This window comes from Cetorhinus maximus, chromosome 10 (assembly GCF_964194155.1).
Source record: "Cetorhinus maximus chromosome 10, sCetMax3.hap1.1, whole genome shotgun sequence".
NCBI classification, from domain to species: domain Eukaryota; kingdom Metazoa; phylum Chordata; class Chondrichthyes; order Lamniformes; family Cetorhinidae; genus Cetorhinus; species Cetorhinus maximus.
In genome coordinates, this window is record NC_135888.1 from 21,808,629 (window position 1) to 21,824,319 (window position 15,691).

A 15,691-nucleotide genomic window follows, 5' to 3' on the forward strand; every position below is an offset into this window, starting at 1 on the left:
CAAAAACAGGTCCCTGATTTCATTAATAAAGCAGAGAATACTGGAAATACACAGGAAGTGTGGCAGCATCTGAAGAGAGAGAAATAGTTAATGGGTGGAATCATCATCTCTTGGAATATGAGCATGAATCAGGATCATATCCAGGTTCTGGCCCTGCTTTGATTGTCAGGGTGCCTGTCTATGAGATATTCCTGGAGGTGGCTAATTAAGAGGCTACCTCTGGGCCTGCTGCCCAAGTAAGAATGGCGGGTGAGTACCTGAGGCTGCAGACCCAATCAGAGGGCTTGCAGCCTTGGAAGGGCTGCATCCCATCACTAGAGGTGGGTGCTGCCACTGTCAGGGTGGGGAATTCAAGGCCTCCTCCATCTTGAGGCACCCTCTGACAGCTTAAAATTCAATTAAATAAACAGTGGCCATCCCTGTGGACATGCTAAAACAGAAGTCCTTGTGAGCCCCCCCCCCCCACCCCAGGTCCGCCCGCCAGCAATGTGCGCAATTGGCCCGCAAATGGACATTTAATTATGCAGATTGACTGTCGGGCAGAAGCCTCTGCCTATGCTGGCCTGACACGTATTTCTCTCAGATTCCCCCCAGTCCCGCCTTGAAGCCCACCCCCGCAGGTCCAGGAAAATTCCGCCCAACTTTTCAGGTTGACGACTTTTCATCAGTTCTGGCAAAGGTAACCAAGCTAGAATATAACCCTGTTTCTCTATCCTCAGCTGTGACTTGACCTGCTGAGTATTTCCAGCATTTTCTGTTGCTTTTTCAGATTTTGACAGATTTCTTATCATTTATTTAATTGCTAGTGGGATCCGGTGATTGCTTGCTGTGTATTTGCCTACACAACATCAATGCTGTTCAGAAATAAGTATCTTTTTGGCTGTGAAAGGCAGGTCTTTCTTTTATAGGTTTATAAATACAGGTCTGTGTTTTATAGGTAACTAGCCTAAAACCTAGCATTCACTTGATAGATGTCAATCATTGCTTTAATTCTCAAGAAGTTGCTTCATTTTGTTTGAAAGCTAAGGATTGTACTAATGCTTTTCTGAAGCACCACCTATTCTTGTAGCACTTTTTTTAAAAAAAAGACATGATTTGTCATGTGGACTGTGTAGTGCAAAGCTACTACACTGTAGTCAACTACAGATCTCCACCAGCAGCATATAAACAATGTGCTTTCAAACTTGCAGAGGTATTATCAAAATAATGGTGGGGAGGGGGGAAGAGTTTGAAGTAATTACAGGGTTGTGATCATATGTTTGGAGTTTAGATGAATTCTGACCTTTTTGGTTTGAGGTTCTCTGATCCCTGGATGAAATCGCTGCCTATTAGTGATTCAATTTTGTTCAAAAACTATTTCCCTCGCATTCTCACAGCTGCTTTAAAAGCAGTAATAGACCTTTTAATAGAAATCTTATCCAGTTTCTGACAAAGCCTTTTTTCTCTTCTCAGGTCACCATAGGCATGCAACTGTTGTCAGGAGACCCATGTTTCAAAACGTAAGTGTTTCAGTGACGATTACACTAGCTTTTGTGTATGAATTCAGTACAGTTACAGCTGAACTCATGCAGATAATAAAAACAGCCTGACTTGTGTTTCTCTAGATGCTGATGTGGTTTAAAGACAGTTATGCTCCCTTATACTTTTATTTTCTTGTTTTAAAAAGTAACGGATTGCTCTATCTCAAACTTTTATTTTGAGGTTTTGGCTAGTTTAAGTGTTTCTTGGATGTCGGTGCTGGATTGCCAGCAGAGTAAATGCTCCATGAAGATCCGATTCCAAGCATCCATTTCTTCGGTTTTTGTTTACCACCATCTCGGTGGTCAGATATTGACACCAAGTTTGTCAGCAGTCTGATTCAGTCAGATGAAACCGGACGTGCTGGGAGCTCAGTGGGAAGCTGCCTGGCACCTCCTGTCCCTGTCTGGATGCTGGAAAAGCCAGATGCAGAACGTGGCAAAGAAACATTTACTCCTTTCCATTTCCAGTGTAGCATGGAAGTGTAGATTGAAAATAGGAACTTTGAGCATCAGCCCTCTAATACACTTTTTTTTAAAAAAAATATTAATAATGCAATTTAATAGTGGAAGGACTCTTTCAAAGGGGTGTTTTCTTGCCTCCTTAAGCACAAAGGCTCAAACAAATGCCCAATCATGTCTTGTGAATGATTCTGAATGAATAATTTAGTCTGGCAGTATATCTCATTCCCTGCCCACTCCCCTCCAAACAATAAAAAACTGAAGTGATAAAATAGCACAAATGTGTCAGCATCTGGTGGTGTTGTGTAAGCTGTTAATTGTGAGGAGGCAATAAAATGGTACTAAAGGTTTTAAAATTATTTTATTTAAGTGCTTAAAACTGCTAAAGACTGTTTTGTTGTTAGGGCAAAGCAATGAAAGTGTACCTGATGGCGGTAGCTCATCCAAGTATCATAAAATGTGTTTTGGATGGATCCAATTTGTGTCAGTCGCTGAGCAATTGAAACTGTAAAGTAACTGTTTTATCCAGTATGAAACCTTTCCGTGTTAGGTATTTTCTAGAAATGGAATGCCTGTTTCCTCTGGATTCCATATTAAACTTTATTTCGTACCAGGTTGGATTTTGACCCTCCATACATTAAAAGGTAACAGTTTTTTTTATTCATTCATGGGATGTGGGCTTCGCTGGCTGGGCCAGCGTTTATTGCCCATCCCTAATTGCTCTTGAGAAGGTGTTGGTGAGCTGCCTTTTTGAATTGCTGCAGCCTGTGTGGTGTAGGTACACCCACCGTGCTGTTAGGGAGGGGGTTCCAGGATTTTGACCCAGCGACAGTGAAGGAACGACGATATATTTCCAAGGTCAGGAAGGATGTTGAGCGCCTTAGAGGGGAACTTCCAGGTGGTGGTGTTCCCAGCTATCTGCTGCCCTTGTCCTTCTAGATGATAGTGGTCGTGGGTTTGGAAGGTGCTGTCTAAGGAACCTTGGTGAATTCCTGAAGTGCATCTTGTAGATGGTAATCATTGCTGCTACTGTGTGTCATTGGTGGAGGGAGTGAATGTTTGTGGATGTGGTGCCAATCAAATGGGCTGCTTTGACCTGGAGTGTTGTGGGAACTGCAATCATCCAGGCAAGTGGGGAGTATCCCATCACACTCCTGACTTATGCCTTGTACATGGTGGACAGGCTTTTGGGAGTCAGGAGGTGGGTTACTCGTCGCAGGATCCCTAGCCTCTGACCTGCTCTCGTAGCCACAGTATTTAAATGGCTAGTGCAGTTCAGTTTCTGGTCAATGGTAGTCCCCAGGATGTTGATAGTGGGGGATTCAGTGATGGTAATGCCATTGAACATCAAGGGGTAATGCCTAGATCCTCTCTTGTTGATGGTCATTGCCTGACACCTGTGTGGCATGAATGTTACTTGCCACTTGTCAGCCCAAGCCTGGACATTGTCCAGGTCTTGCTGAATTTGGACATGGACTGCTTCAGTATCTGAGTCGTCGCGAATGGTGCTGAACATTGTGCAATCATCAGCGAACATCCCCCCTCCTGACCTTATGATAGAAGGAAGGTCATTGATGAAGCAGCTGAAGATGATTGGGCCGAGGACACTACCCTGAGGAATTCCTGCAGTGATGTTCTGGAGCTGAGATGACTGACCTCCAACAACCACAACCATCTTCCTTTGTGCTAGGTATGACTCCAACCAGTGAGAGTTCGCCCCTTAATTCCCATTGACTCCGGTTTTGCTAGGGCCCCTTGATGCCACACAGTCAAATGCGGCCTTGATGTCAAGGGCAGTCACCTCAGGAGTTCAGCTCTTTTGTCCCTGTTTGAACCAAGGGCAGAATTTTGCAGGGGCGGGGCCCGCTCGCCGGTGCGTGAAATGACGCAGGATGACATTGGGCGGAACCCCCGACGTCATCCTGGTCCATTTAAATTTTCAGGAAGGCGGGCCCGCAGCAAAATCAGTTGTGGGCCCACCGACCTGTCAGTGGCCAATTGAGGCCATTGACAGGATCAATTATACAGGTAAAGGACCTGCCCGTCCAACCTTAAGGTTGCCCCGGCAGCAAACAGATAAAACATGAAACCTCATCCACAGGCGGGATGAGGTTTCATGCAGGGTTTTAAAATTTTTAATAAAGTTATTATGTTAATTATGAACATGACCCATCTCATGTGACATTGTCACATGAGGGGGACAGGTTAGGGAATTTTTTTCCTTCTATTTTTAAAAGCGTAAGTGATCTCCCTGAGGCAGCACTTAGCCTCAGGGAGATGTGCACTGTTTCGTGCGCATGTGCGAAAGAGTGCACTCCTTTTGGGGAACCCCCCATCCGCCGCGCGCCCCCCCCCCCCCCCCCCCCCCCCCCAGCACAAGAAGCACATAGCGCTTAATTGGCCTGCCCACGTAAAATGACGGCGGGGCCTGCTTCTCTGGCGAGGATTGTCTCCCCTCCCGCCAGAGGTTGGGTCGGGCCCGACAGGCAGAAAATTCTGCCCCAAGGCTGTAACGAGGTCAGGAGCTGAGTGGGCCTGGCGGAACCCAAACTGGGTGTCAATGAGCAGGTTGTTGCTAAGCAAGTGCCACTTGATAGCACTGCTGATGACCCCTTCCATTACTTTACTGATGATGGAGAGTAGACTGATGGGGCGGTAATTGGCCGGGTTGGACGTGTCCTGCTTTTTGTGGACCGGACATACCTGGGCAATTTTCCACATAGCCAGGTAGATGCCAGTGTTATAGCTGTACTGGAGCAGCTTGGCGAAGGATGCAGCAAATTCTGAAGCACAAGTCTTCAGTGCTGTTGCTGGAATATTGTCAGGGCCCATAGCCTTTGCAGTATCCAGTGCCTTCAGCCGTTCCTTGATATCACGTGGAGTGAATCGAGTTGGCTGAAGACTGGCACCTGTGATGCTGGGGACCTCTGGAGGAGGCTGAGATGGATCATGTACTCTGGCCGAAGATTGTAGCAAGTGCTTCAACTGTATCTTTTGCACTGATGTGCTGGGCTCCTCCATCATTGAGAATGGGGATATTTGTGGAGCCTCCTGCTCCAATGAGTTGTTTAATTGTCCACCATTCACAACTGGATGTGGCAGGACTGCAGAGCTTAGACCTGTTTATCAGTTGTTAAACGGAGCAGTTGCTTATTCTAGTAAAAATGGCAGAGGGGAAATTTTTTTGTAAAATCTGTAAAAGTAAAATGATAGTAAGAGGGCTAATCTGCATTGATTTTAGTAGCCGGCTCGTATGGTTGAGAATTGGATTTAAAAGTCTCAGGTCTGTTGCTGTCTGAAGTGGCAGATTGGGATGACATGAAATCTGGCTCTTCAAGGGTTATTGTGTGTCTGCAGTAGATTAACTCCTGGAGTAGCCCATTCTTCTGGGGGCTGCATTGTGTGGGCAGAGAGATTCTGAAACGGTGCTCCTTTCAGAATGCAAAATGCTTTGCAATCTACAGGACCATGTTTTAAATTCTCTTCCTACCTGGGAAACCTTGTGTGGATTAGTTGCTTTCCAAAAATAACCAGCGAATTCCATGAAGCTGCACATTAGTTATTCTAAATACCAAGTGTAGACATCCTACAATGTCATGAATCTTGACTTTTAAAGAATAAGCTTTAATCTCCATCTCCTGAGCTATTAACCTTGGCAAACATCCCCCTCTCGACTGGATATTATTGAAGCATTAAGCTGATGACATGGCAAAGATAACTTATGTTTCAATAATGTGGTTGATGCTTAACTGCTCTCTGAAATGGCCTAGCAGGCCACTCTGTTGCCAAGAAGGCAACTCACCACCACCTTCTCAAGGACAATTAGGGATGGGCAATAAATGCTGGCCTTGACACCAGTGCCCACATTCCACAAATGAATGAAACAAGTTGCTCTCTCTGATGAGAGTGTAAAGTTGACCTCCCGCAGGACCCTTCAAAAGTTTCATAACTATAGTTTTGTATTGATTCACATTCTTTGCTATATAACTCCTTCAAGTATTATGTCTCTTTTTGATGACTAAACTTCGTTTCACCACCAATATGTTTTTTAAAATGTGTAAAGAATGATTCCACGCACAGATTCTGGAGAGAAAAAGCAGTCAAATGCGATGGGAAATGTTTCCTGGTAGGGTTTTGCCAACAAAAGTTTGCCAAGAGTCAAAGAATCTATTACTGCTGCACTGTGATGGATTAACCTCTGGCACCACTCTCTCGTTAAATGCTCACTCAATAAATTGAACAATAGCTGGTTGACATCCAACCAGTGGTGTCGGGTGACATTTTTCAAACATGTATGTACATCAATTGTCCAGATAGTGAACTAAATACTAAAAATACACTTCAGTATTTGTCTTGTTGGCATAGTGATATCAGTGAAATGCTGTAGAGCTAGACCAACTGAACTGGATCATACGTGCTTAGTGCTGCACCATGCACATGCTCATTGGTTTGCTCACAGGGGTATTTGGGAAAAGTAACTTTGTGCTGATTAAAACAATCCATTCAGTTAATGGAAATTGTGAAGAACTGATTCTCCACACCTCACAATTTTCCCATTTTCTTTTCTCTTTTGGTAGGTTCCAGTTATATACCGTTTCTCCCTGGACTGTTCCCCTCTGACTATTTTAGTGATCCACATTCGAATTCTACTTTGGTTGTAAAGAAACAGAGGACATTATAATTTACACCTTGCCAGTCACCAAAATCTATTAGTTGTCAACCACTTAAAATATCAATGTCACAGCTTGCTCCCTCTCGTGAAATTCATGCCTTTTGTTGGTATCCAATTCCACTGGCAAATGAGATTGTGCCTTAAATAGCCACTCTTCCTGCTGGGTTGGGCAGTGAGTTTGGAGGCCATCCCTCTTGCCCCTGGCTGATACTTGTTGACCCAGCACAGATGGAAACCTAGGATGGTTCTGTTATGTTTAGTACAGTGTTACATTAAACAGCAGAGTCACCCTCCTGAATCACTGGGGAGTGTCTACCTTTTTCTTATGCCATTTCTGCTCCATTTATTGGAACTCTGTTTGTCACCCACTATTCCCTGACTGAGAGCACACAGGAAGGAGATCTGAGTTGCATGGACATCAGTCTCACCGGTTGCAAGAGGCTTATAATAGGTTGACACATCCTTGATGTCTTCCTTCCTCTTCCACCCGCCCCATCCTTTGTCTAAAAGTACTCTGGAAGCACCTCAGTTCCTCAGACGTTAAGTTTGAGGTTGGGAGTTCATGTGAGGATGAGTGCAGTGGCCCAATATTTATGATTCACAGAATTATTGAGCTTTGAATGTGAACGGTCAAAACTAAAACAATTGTTCTTTGTTGAAGAAGTAACTGTGGCAACAGTCACAAGTTTTACAGCACCAGGCGTAATGCAAAACTATGCCAAGGCTGCATTGCCAAAGGATGACTGAAGATTATTCTTTCCAATCTGTGTGACAAACTGAAGCAAATCTATTGTGCAACCATCTGAAAAGTCAGTGCAGTGTTGCAAAAGATTGAAGAAACCACAAAAGCATACTCTAGTGGTACTTTGCAACCATAGAAAGAATGACCTTTCTTGAAAGGACAGCTATTGTGGGACATTTGAAAGTTGTGCTCATGTCCTACCCTAAAGGAAGCTTCAAAATGGAAGCAGGAGATGTGTGGATTTGTTTAAACATTTAAAATGTTTTTTTTTAAATGTTGAAAGTGTCAATCTAAACAGGGCAGCAGATGGCGAGGGTGCCTCCTGGCATCTTGCGTAACCTCAATTTATTTTCTTGTCCCATCAAGCAATATAATTTTGTACACAGTCAAAATGTTTAGGTTTTCTGTTTATTAGCAGTGTATAGTACTAACTATGCAGAGAGGAAAATCCTGGCTCAGATGCTTTATGTGTATAGCTGTGGATAAGGGCAGGGCCATGGATGGCCAATGCAGGCTTCAGCATGAAAAAAACACTTTTTGGGCAAATATTTTGAGTGAGTAGTGGGGGTTGTTACTACCACCTCCATGGAACTCTGTACCCTATTGATAACTACCTTCAGGAGAAGTGAAAACTGAAACTGGGGAGAAAGAGTTGCTAAATTACAGACCTTGGTATTTCTTCTTTCCTAAAAACATTGATACCCTTATTTGGGCATGACAGCCTGCCTATGTGGCTATTATTATGTATATCCTGTAACAGTGGTTGACCGCAGACTGTTTGAGTCCACGCCAGCCTAATCCACGTCTGGATTTACCTGAAATCCACACATCTCCTGCAATTGTCACTAAACAGCAATCTCCATCTCTTGCTGTACTTTTTTCTGGTCTGTAAATATCTCCTCAATTAAGCCTTGACTTCCAGGATCTTTTTAGTCCACTTTGAACTTGTTTGTGTGGGGTACCTTAAGTGTGGCTCGGCAGCACCTGATTTCAAGTCACACACAGGTTGTGTGCTCAAGTCCTTGAAGTGGGGCTTTAATCTGACTTTGGGGGGGCTGAGTGCCACCACTTAGACCAGGCTGACAGCAGTTAGGATCACACTAACGATTGATCCAAATCAGCAGTATTTGCACACAGCCATAACAAAATACTAACACAACAAATCTCTCTCAAAGGCAGCCTTTACAACAAGCAGCTTTCCTCTATGTGCTCATGGTCCTCTGACAAACGTTGCTCATTGCACAATGAATGCCTTTAAATTTTATTAGCTCCACAGTGCATTCAGAACCAATGTTGAGGTTAATTTGCTATAAGTGTTTCCATTGCAGTCACCGGGCAATCTTTGCCAGTTAGAAAATCTCCATTTTTGTTTCATTGTTCCAGCATTTTGGGAGTGTGAGCGTACGCTGCCCTCTGGTGCCTGTGGGTATCAGTGCAGTGTTCAACACCCAAGATTTGATGGTGGTGTTCAAAATCATGAGGGACCTGGACAGAGCAGAAGGGGAAAAACTGCTCCCGTTGGCAGAAGGGTTGAGAACCAGAGAACACTGATTTAAGGTGATTGGCAAAAGAAGCAGTGGCAACATGAGGAAAAACTACTACGCAGCTTGTGATCAGGACCTGGAATGCCCTGTGTGAGTGTGGTGGAGGCAGGTTCAATCAAGACCTTCAAAAGAGAACTGGCTAATTATCTGAAGAGAAAAAAATTGCAAGGCTATGGGGGAAAAGGCAAAGGAGTGGAACTCTGAGTTAATCTTCCAGAGAGCTGGCACAGATACAGTGGGCCAAATGCCCACCACCTCTTCTATAACAACTCCGTGATTCTATGAATATCTTGTAATCTTCATCATTTGACACAGATAAGGAAAGCTAATTTTCATGGTACAGTAGGTACAGTAGCATGGTGATTACAGTACTGGACAGTAATCCAGGGGCCTGGGTTAATGATCTGGAGACATGAGTTCACATCCCATGTCACAGCTGACAGAATTTAAATTTCAGTGAGTAAGTAAGTCGGGAATGGAAAAAAAACCAAATATCAGTCATGGTGACCATGAAACTACTGTTTTGTTGTAAAACCCACCTCGTTTACTAATATCCTTTTTTAGGGAAGGAGATCTGTCCTTAAGCTGGTCTGCCCTACATGTGATTCCAGGCCCACAGCAGTGTGGCTGACTCAATTGTCCTTTGAAATTGCCACTAAGCCACTTAGTTGTCTTGAGGACAATTAGGGGTGGGCAATAAATGCTGCCTTGTCGTGGTACTCACGCCCCCATAAATGAACAATAAAAGTTATTTGGCTCATCGTTCCACAGACAAGTAAAGCTACGTTTTCCTCCCATTTCAGCACCCAGCTACATTTTAAAACAATTCTAGGGTTTTTCCTCCTTTAATGATTAAAATGCAGAAAAAACGTTTGAATTTTAGAAGAAAGAATTTTGGAAAAAGAAAAGCAGGTTCTCTTTGGTAGGGTGTACATTTGCTTTGCAATTGTGTCCACAAATTTTAATTTGAGGCCTACTGTCGTAAATCTCCAAATAAGGAAGCTGAACTTGAGTCTCTCCACAGTCTGTAAAGGATTTCTTTTAACATTTTACTGAAGATGAGTAGCCACCTGAAATGCAATGCCTACTGACTGCTTGGCATCGGGAGCATGGAACAGTCCCAGGATAGGGATAGCACAGATTAGAGCTGTGATTGAGTCCTCTTTCCCCGCCCCCAGCCCCCTCGGAGTATTATTGTACGTGATTTCTTAGAGCATCTGGCGCCTGTATTTATTTAACGTTTCTGCATACCAGTGTTCACAGTGATGAAGTAAAGAATGTTGGTCTGATACAAACCATTTTTGTAGGTGGTTTAAGGTGTGAACTTTTCTTAACTGTGAACTTATTCTGAGAATTATAGGAATTTACTGGGTTTTTTTTCCCTTTCCCCTCCTCCTGAAGGCTTTGTCAAATGGGGTGCCAGTTCCACAGGTGCCAACAGCCTCCAGTGCCTCACAGAAGTGGCCATTCTCTTTGTAAGCCTGAGGTGTCGGCAAGCTGTGTGCCTGTGGGTGTTTGTTTGCAACTAAGCCCAAATACACCAAGGTACTTTACTGAATAGCAGTCGGCCTGACTTCTGCCTCCTCTGGCCAAGGACATTTGTATCCAGTGTTTATGCCACCTCACTGCCTAAGCTGAGAACAGCAGCTAACTCAAAACAGACCAGGCATCAAATATGGAACAAGAAATAAAATAAATATTTGCATTTATTTAAAGCATTTTTATCTCTATGGAAACTTTTCACAATATTCATGAAATGAACTTGTTTGCAACAACTATTTTGTAGCAGCACTTGCTGTTGTTCTGTGCTGCAAATAGTTCTCAAATGACCGGCTTATCTCTCGTTTCCACTCGGCTGAGTGATTGGGGATTTCCTTTGGATATGTTGCTGCTGATAAGAGAGATGGTAGCTTTATTGACCTTTTTGGGATTAGAATAAGGTTTCAGATGAAGAGATAATGTTGTTAATCTGCAGCCCATTGTCCTACCAGTCCAGATGCTATCTGAACTGATTAGAAACTTGAGGTTCCAGAGAGAGAATTTGGTTACCATATCGTCTGCCCAGCTGTAAAAATGGTATTTGGCCATCAAGATATTCCAGCCAAAAGTGCAAGAATTTCAAAAGTGTTGCAGCTCATTTCTTGTGTTGATTTCCATAGGCCTGCATGTACCGCCAAGTCTATCGCAATCCCAGGCCAAGATAGCTCCTTGCAGCTGGACTGTAAGGGGGATGGGACTACAGGCAAAAATGTTGCCTCCGGTGGCTTGCATTCAGTGAGGCAGCCAAAACCTCGGCCTCCACTCAGTTCAGGTAAAAGATATTCCAGTTGTGTGAAAGACGGGTTTCTCTGTATGTATGACCTGGGTAGTCTCAACTTCTTAACACAATAAATAAATGATGGGTTTTGACTAAATTAATTTTACCCCTCATTCATGCCTTCATTACCTCTATACTTGACTCTTCCAACACCCTCCCAGCTGATCTCCCACATTCTGCCCTCCATAACCTTGAGGTCGTCCTAAACTCTACTGCCACTGTCTTAACTCGCACCAACTCCCATTCCCCCATCATCCCTGTGCTTGCTGCCCTACATTGGCCCCTGGTCAAGCAATGTATTGATTTTAAAATTATCATCCTTGTTTTCAAATCCCTCCATGGCCTTCCCCCTCCCTATCTCTGTAATCTCATCCAACCCACAACCCTCTATGATCTTCCTCCCTCTAATTCATTGCTCCACCATTGGTGACCATGCTTTCAGCTGCCTAAGCTCTAAGTTCTGGAATTCCCTCCTTAACCTCTCTGGCTCTGTCTCTTTTCCTAAGACACACCTTAAAAACTGCCTCTTTGACCAAACTTTTGGTCATTTGACCTTTTTTTAAATCATGGGATGTGGGCTTCGCTGGCTCAGTCAGCATTTATTGCCCATCCCTAGTTGCCCTTGAGAAGGTGGTGGTGAGCTGCTGCCTTGAACCACTGCAGTCCATGTGGTGTAGGTACATCCACAGTGCTGTTAGAAAGGGAGTTCCAGGATTTTGACCCAGCAACAGTGAAGGAACGGCGATATATTTCCAAGTCAGGATGTTGAGTGACTTGGAGGGGAACTTCCAAATGGTGGTGTTCCCATCTATCTGCTGCCCTTGTCCTCCTAGATCGTAGTGGTTGTGGGTTTGGAAGGTGCTGTCAAAGGAGCCTTGGTCATTTGACTTTTTTTTTTGTGCCTTGGTGTCACACTTTGTTTTATAGTGCTCCTGTGAAGTGCCTTGGGACGTTGTTAAATGAAGCTGCTAATGTAACCATTTCCATCTATCTACTACAAATGAAAAGACAGTCTTACCCATAGTCATTACATTCACTGGAAAGGTTAAAGATGATCTCATGCAGCAGACCCATAAATCTCATTTACTTAACCAGGGCAGACATTACTCACTCTTCATCTGGGGATTTCTGAAATGTCGTTATCTGCACTGGATAGCCTTGATTTAGTTTGCTGCTCTATTCGACATCCAACCTGAGATTTTCACAATGGAAATCCTTGGAGATGACTTTTAAATAACATGTTTAATGTGGATTTGACGTAGTCTGCAAACCTCGTCGTCTGTGCAAGTAAATATTAAATTTCTTCAGTTGACTTTACGACTATCCTTCATAGCCTGAGCAGGTCCTGCCCACTGCGCTACTGTTAATAGGGCTCATTTCACTCATTGCACTTGGCTTCCTGGGCCTATAAATCAGACTTTCAGCTTAAGTGATCACGTTTTTAAATAGTGTGCCGACCTCTTTATGGCATCTCCTTAGTGTTCCTAATGACTTTCTATTGTCCAGTCAGCAGGAATATCAATTAGTTGACTCCTGCCTTAAGGAACCATCAGATGTTATTAGAAAAGTTCAATTTTCTGTTGACATGTAAAGTCAAACTGATGATTTATTGATGTGAAATACTTTGGGACATTTTACTACGTTAAAAGTGCTATATAAACACAAGTCCTGTAGATCTTGTTATAGGAAGGTCGTCTGCCATATACTACACTTTAGGCCCAAGTACTTGGGTTCCTCAGGCAGCATTAGAGCCAGTTAGTAATGTAAACTTCACAATAAAAATGAGAAAATATTACCTCATCAGCAGCAGTTGACGTTAGGATATTACAGCACTTGAGGTTTGTGGCCTCTGATGGGCAGGCTAGTTATACGTAACTACACATTAGCAGCATAATAATTGTGTTACATTGTATGAAGCTACCATCATTATAAACAGATCATCAAGACTTGCAGAACATGAGGCTATTCAGCTATTGTGGACTCTTTGAAAGACCTATTCAGTTAGTTCCACTCCATTGCCCATTCACCATAACCATGCAATTTTCTTACCTTTAGGTTTTTATCGCATTGCCTTTTGAAAATTGCTATTGAGTCAGATTCCTCTACCCTTTCAGGCAGTGCAATCCAGATCATCATTAATGCCTGTATGAAAACCTTTTCCTCATCCCAGCTCTGGCTTTTTTGCCAATTACTTTAAATCATCCAACCTGCCATCAGTGATGCCATGGCAGCTTTGCTAGAATGTAAATATTTTAAAATGCCAAGTTATTCATGCATAAGACTATTTTCAAGGACTTTGTGATATTTTAAGATTAGAATTTTATTCGATACATAGCGTATATAAGTGCATTGGCCGGTGCTGGGGTTTCTCATTACCACTGTTGTTAGTTTTTGTTTAAAATTAAAGTTTAAATAGTGTTTTTTTTTTCTGCCACCCATTTCCATTGCTGTATCACAACAAAAACCCAATCCTCAACAAGGTGGAACAGACCAAACTCTTGGACTGTCTCTCAGCACAGCCCAGGCCTGTAGCTGCATTTCATTAGCTGAGCAGAGATGGGCTTCTGCAAATTACATGGTGGAACACTTTGTTTCTCTGCCCCGCCCAACCCCCTACCACTTGTGTTACAGTTTGCCTTTGTCCTGAGCGTATTAAATTGATTTTGAAAAGATAGTGAAGCTTTTTGCAACGCTGCCTTTGTTTGTACCGTTTGTGCTAGGCCTGACCGAAGATGCAGATCAGACCCCGTCCAGCCCAGATGAAGTGTTTCAAACTGGTCATTCTCGGAATTCCAGCTACGCCAGTCAGCATTCTAAAGTGTCAGGTAAATATTTCCTGTGGTTCTTCCTGTGTTTCTGCCTTCTCTCGGGGAGGCTTATTGTAGGCTGGGGAGTTGCAATCTTGAACATACAGAAGGGTCCAAACTATGGAGTATTTGGTAATGTGATGCCAGATTTGATGACAGGACAGTGGGTTTCAGTAGTGTTGGATTGATACTCTTTATCCAGCCTTGCAGTTCAGTGCACACCAGATGGTAATTTGAGGTTAGAATAGCTGACCTGGGTGGGATAGTGAATCTTAGCAAGAGGGGGAAAAAAATGTCCTGTTATCTAGGGCAGTAAAAACGAACAGTGTAGAGAGATTGATAGAGCAAGGCAACATGAGAATACAAAGCCAGGACTCAGAGTCCAGTTAAAGTAACACTGGGAGCGAGGCTAGTTTTTAAAAGCAACAAACCTGTGTATGATTAGAAGTTGAACATTTGCTGTTGGAATTTAAGAGGAAGTAAAAATGGAGATGTACTCTTCAAATCTGCTCTTTACACACATTCCCTTCAATCGAAGTGTTTTAGTTGCTTTGTGTACAGAATGGGACTACAGGATGAATTCAGCTCTCCCTGTGCTGCAGTGCAAAGGTATTAATTGCCCTTGCAATGTTTTATCCATTGGAAATTTCAGATTCAAATTACTTTTTTATCCTGTAATTGTATAGTTAAAATATTTTTCACAAATGGGTCCTTACCGGTGACATGGTCTTTCACTCAGAAAATGACATACTGCTCCGGTAATGAAAGAAACTAGCTAAGTGTGGGTGGAGCGTTGAAATAAATTTAGCAACTGGAACAAGATGCAAGCCAGCATTTGCTGGTGAAGCAAATGAAAAGAACTGACGGCATTTGAAAATTCCTGATGGCTTTCTCTGTTGCAGTGACCTTTCCAAAGATTTTACTGCAATAGCCTTTTGTTCCTTCTCAGCAAAGTAATTCAATCCTATTTTGGGGGTGGAGTGCAATTCAGTTGTTTGTTTCTTTTTTTTGTTTTCAAGGTATAACCTTCCCATGTCCTGTAAGGTACCCTTGACTGCCATCTTTCGTGTTTAATGTATTTGTTTCTTTAAACAGATTTTTTTATGCGCTCAGCAACTCAGTAAGATAAAGGAGGTCAGTGCTGAGGAATGGAACGCTTTCTTATTTCAGTGCGCTGGTATCAGCAGGCATTTATAACCTAGTCAACTGCAGAGCAAAGCTCGTTTCATTCTGCACAGCAGCAAGTTCCAACCACCAAAAATAACTCCCTGCAGCGCTGTATTTTTTTTCCTCATTTCCCACAGCAGTTCGTCCCTTAGGTGTCCCTGTTTGCGATTTCCAGCTATACCAATTATTACCAGATTAGAGCTTTGCGCTATGCACCCATTAGGATCTTGCATTAAGCCTGGCCACCATTCTTTCCCATTGGATCCTTGAAGCCAGCAGAGAGGAGATTTTCTTTGCTGTGCACTGGGTAGGATTCAAGCTTGGGTGCCAGTATCGAACAGGGCAATGTGTTAACCTGCTGTTTCATCCAATGCCCAGTAAAGTGCCACCTATTTGCATCAATCATGTTTAGTGTTCCCAGTAAACTGCACACGCGCACGACTGTGTGAAAACTTTAAAAGTA

At 43.2% G+C, this 15,691-nt stretch overlaps 1 protein-coding gene across 3 annotated transcripts in view; it reads left to right on the plus strand.

Annotated features, from left to right (window-relative positions):
• Positions 1-15,691, plus strand: part of LOC144685522 (early estrogen-induced gene 1 protein-like) — a 110,046-nt gene that overhangs the window by 83,390 nt on the left and 10,965 nt on the right. For all 3 annotated transcript variants that reach the window (XM_078550112.1, XM_078550111.1, XM_078550113.1), the window contains 3 exons: positions 1,453-1,499; positions 11,097-11,248; positions 13,975-14,079. In XM_078550112.1, the coding sequence (XP_078406238.1) occupies positions 1,453-1,499; positions 11,097-11,248; positions 13,975-14,079 (304 nt within the window). The remainder of the gene's footprint in view (positions 1-1,452; positions 1,500-11,096; positions 11,249-13,974; positions 14,080-15,691) is intronic.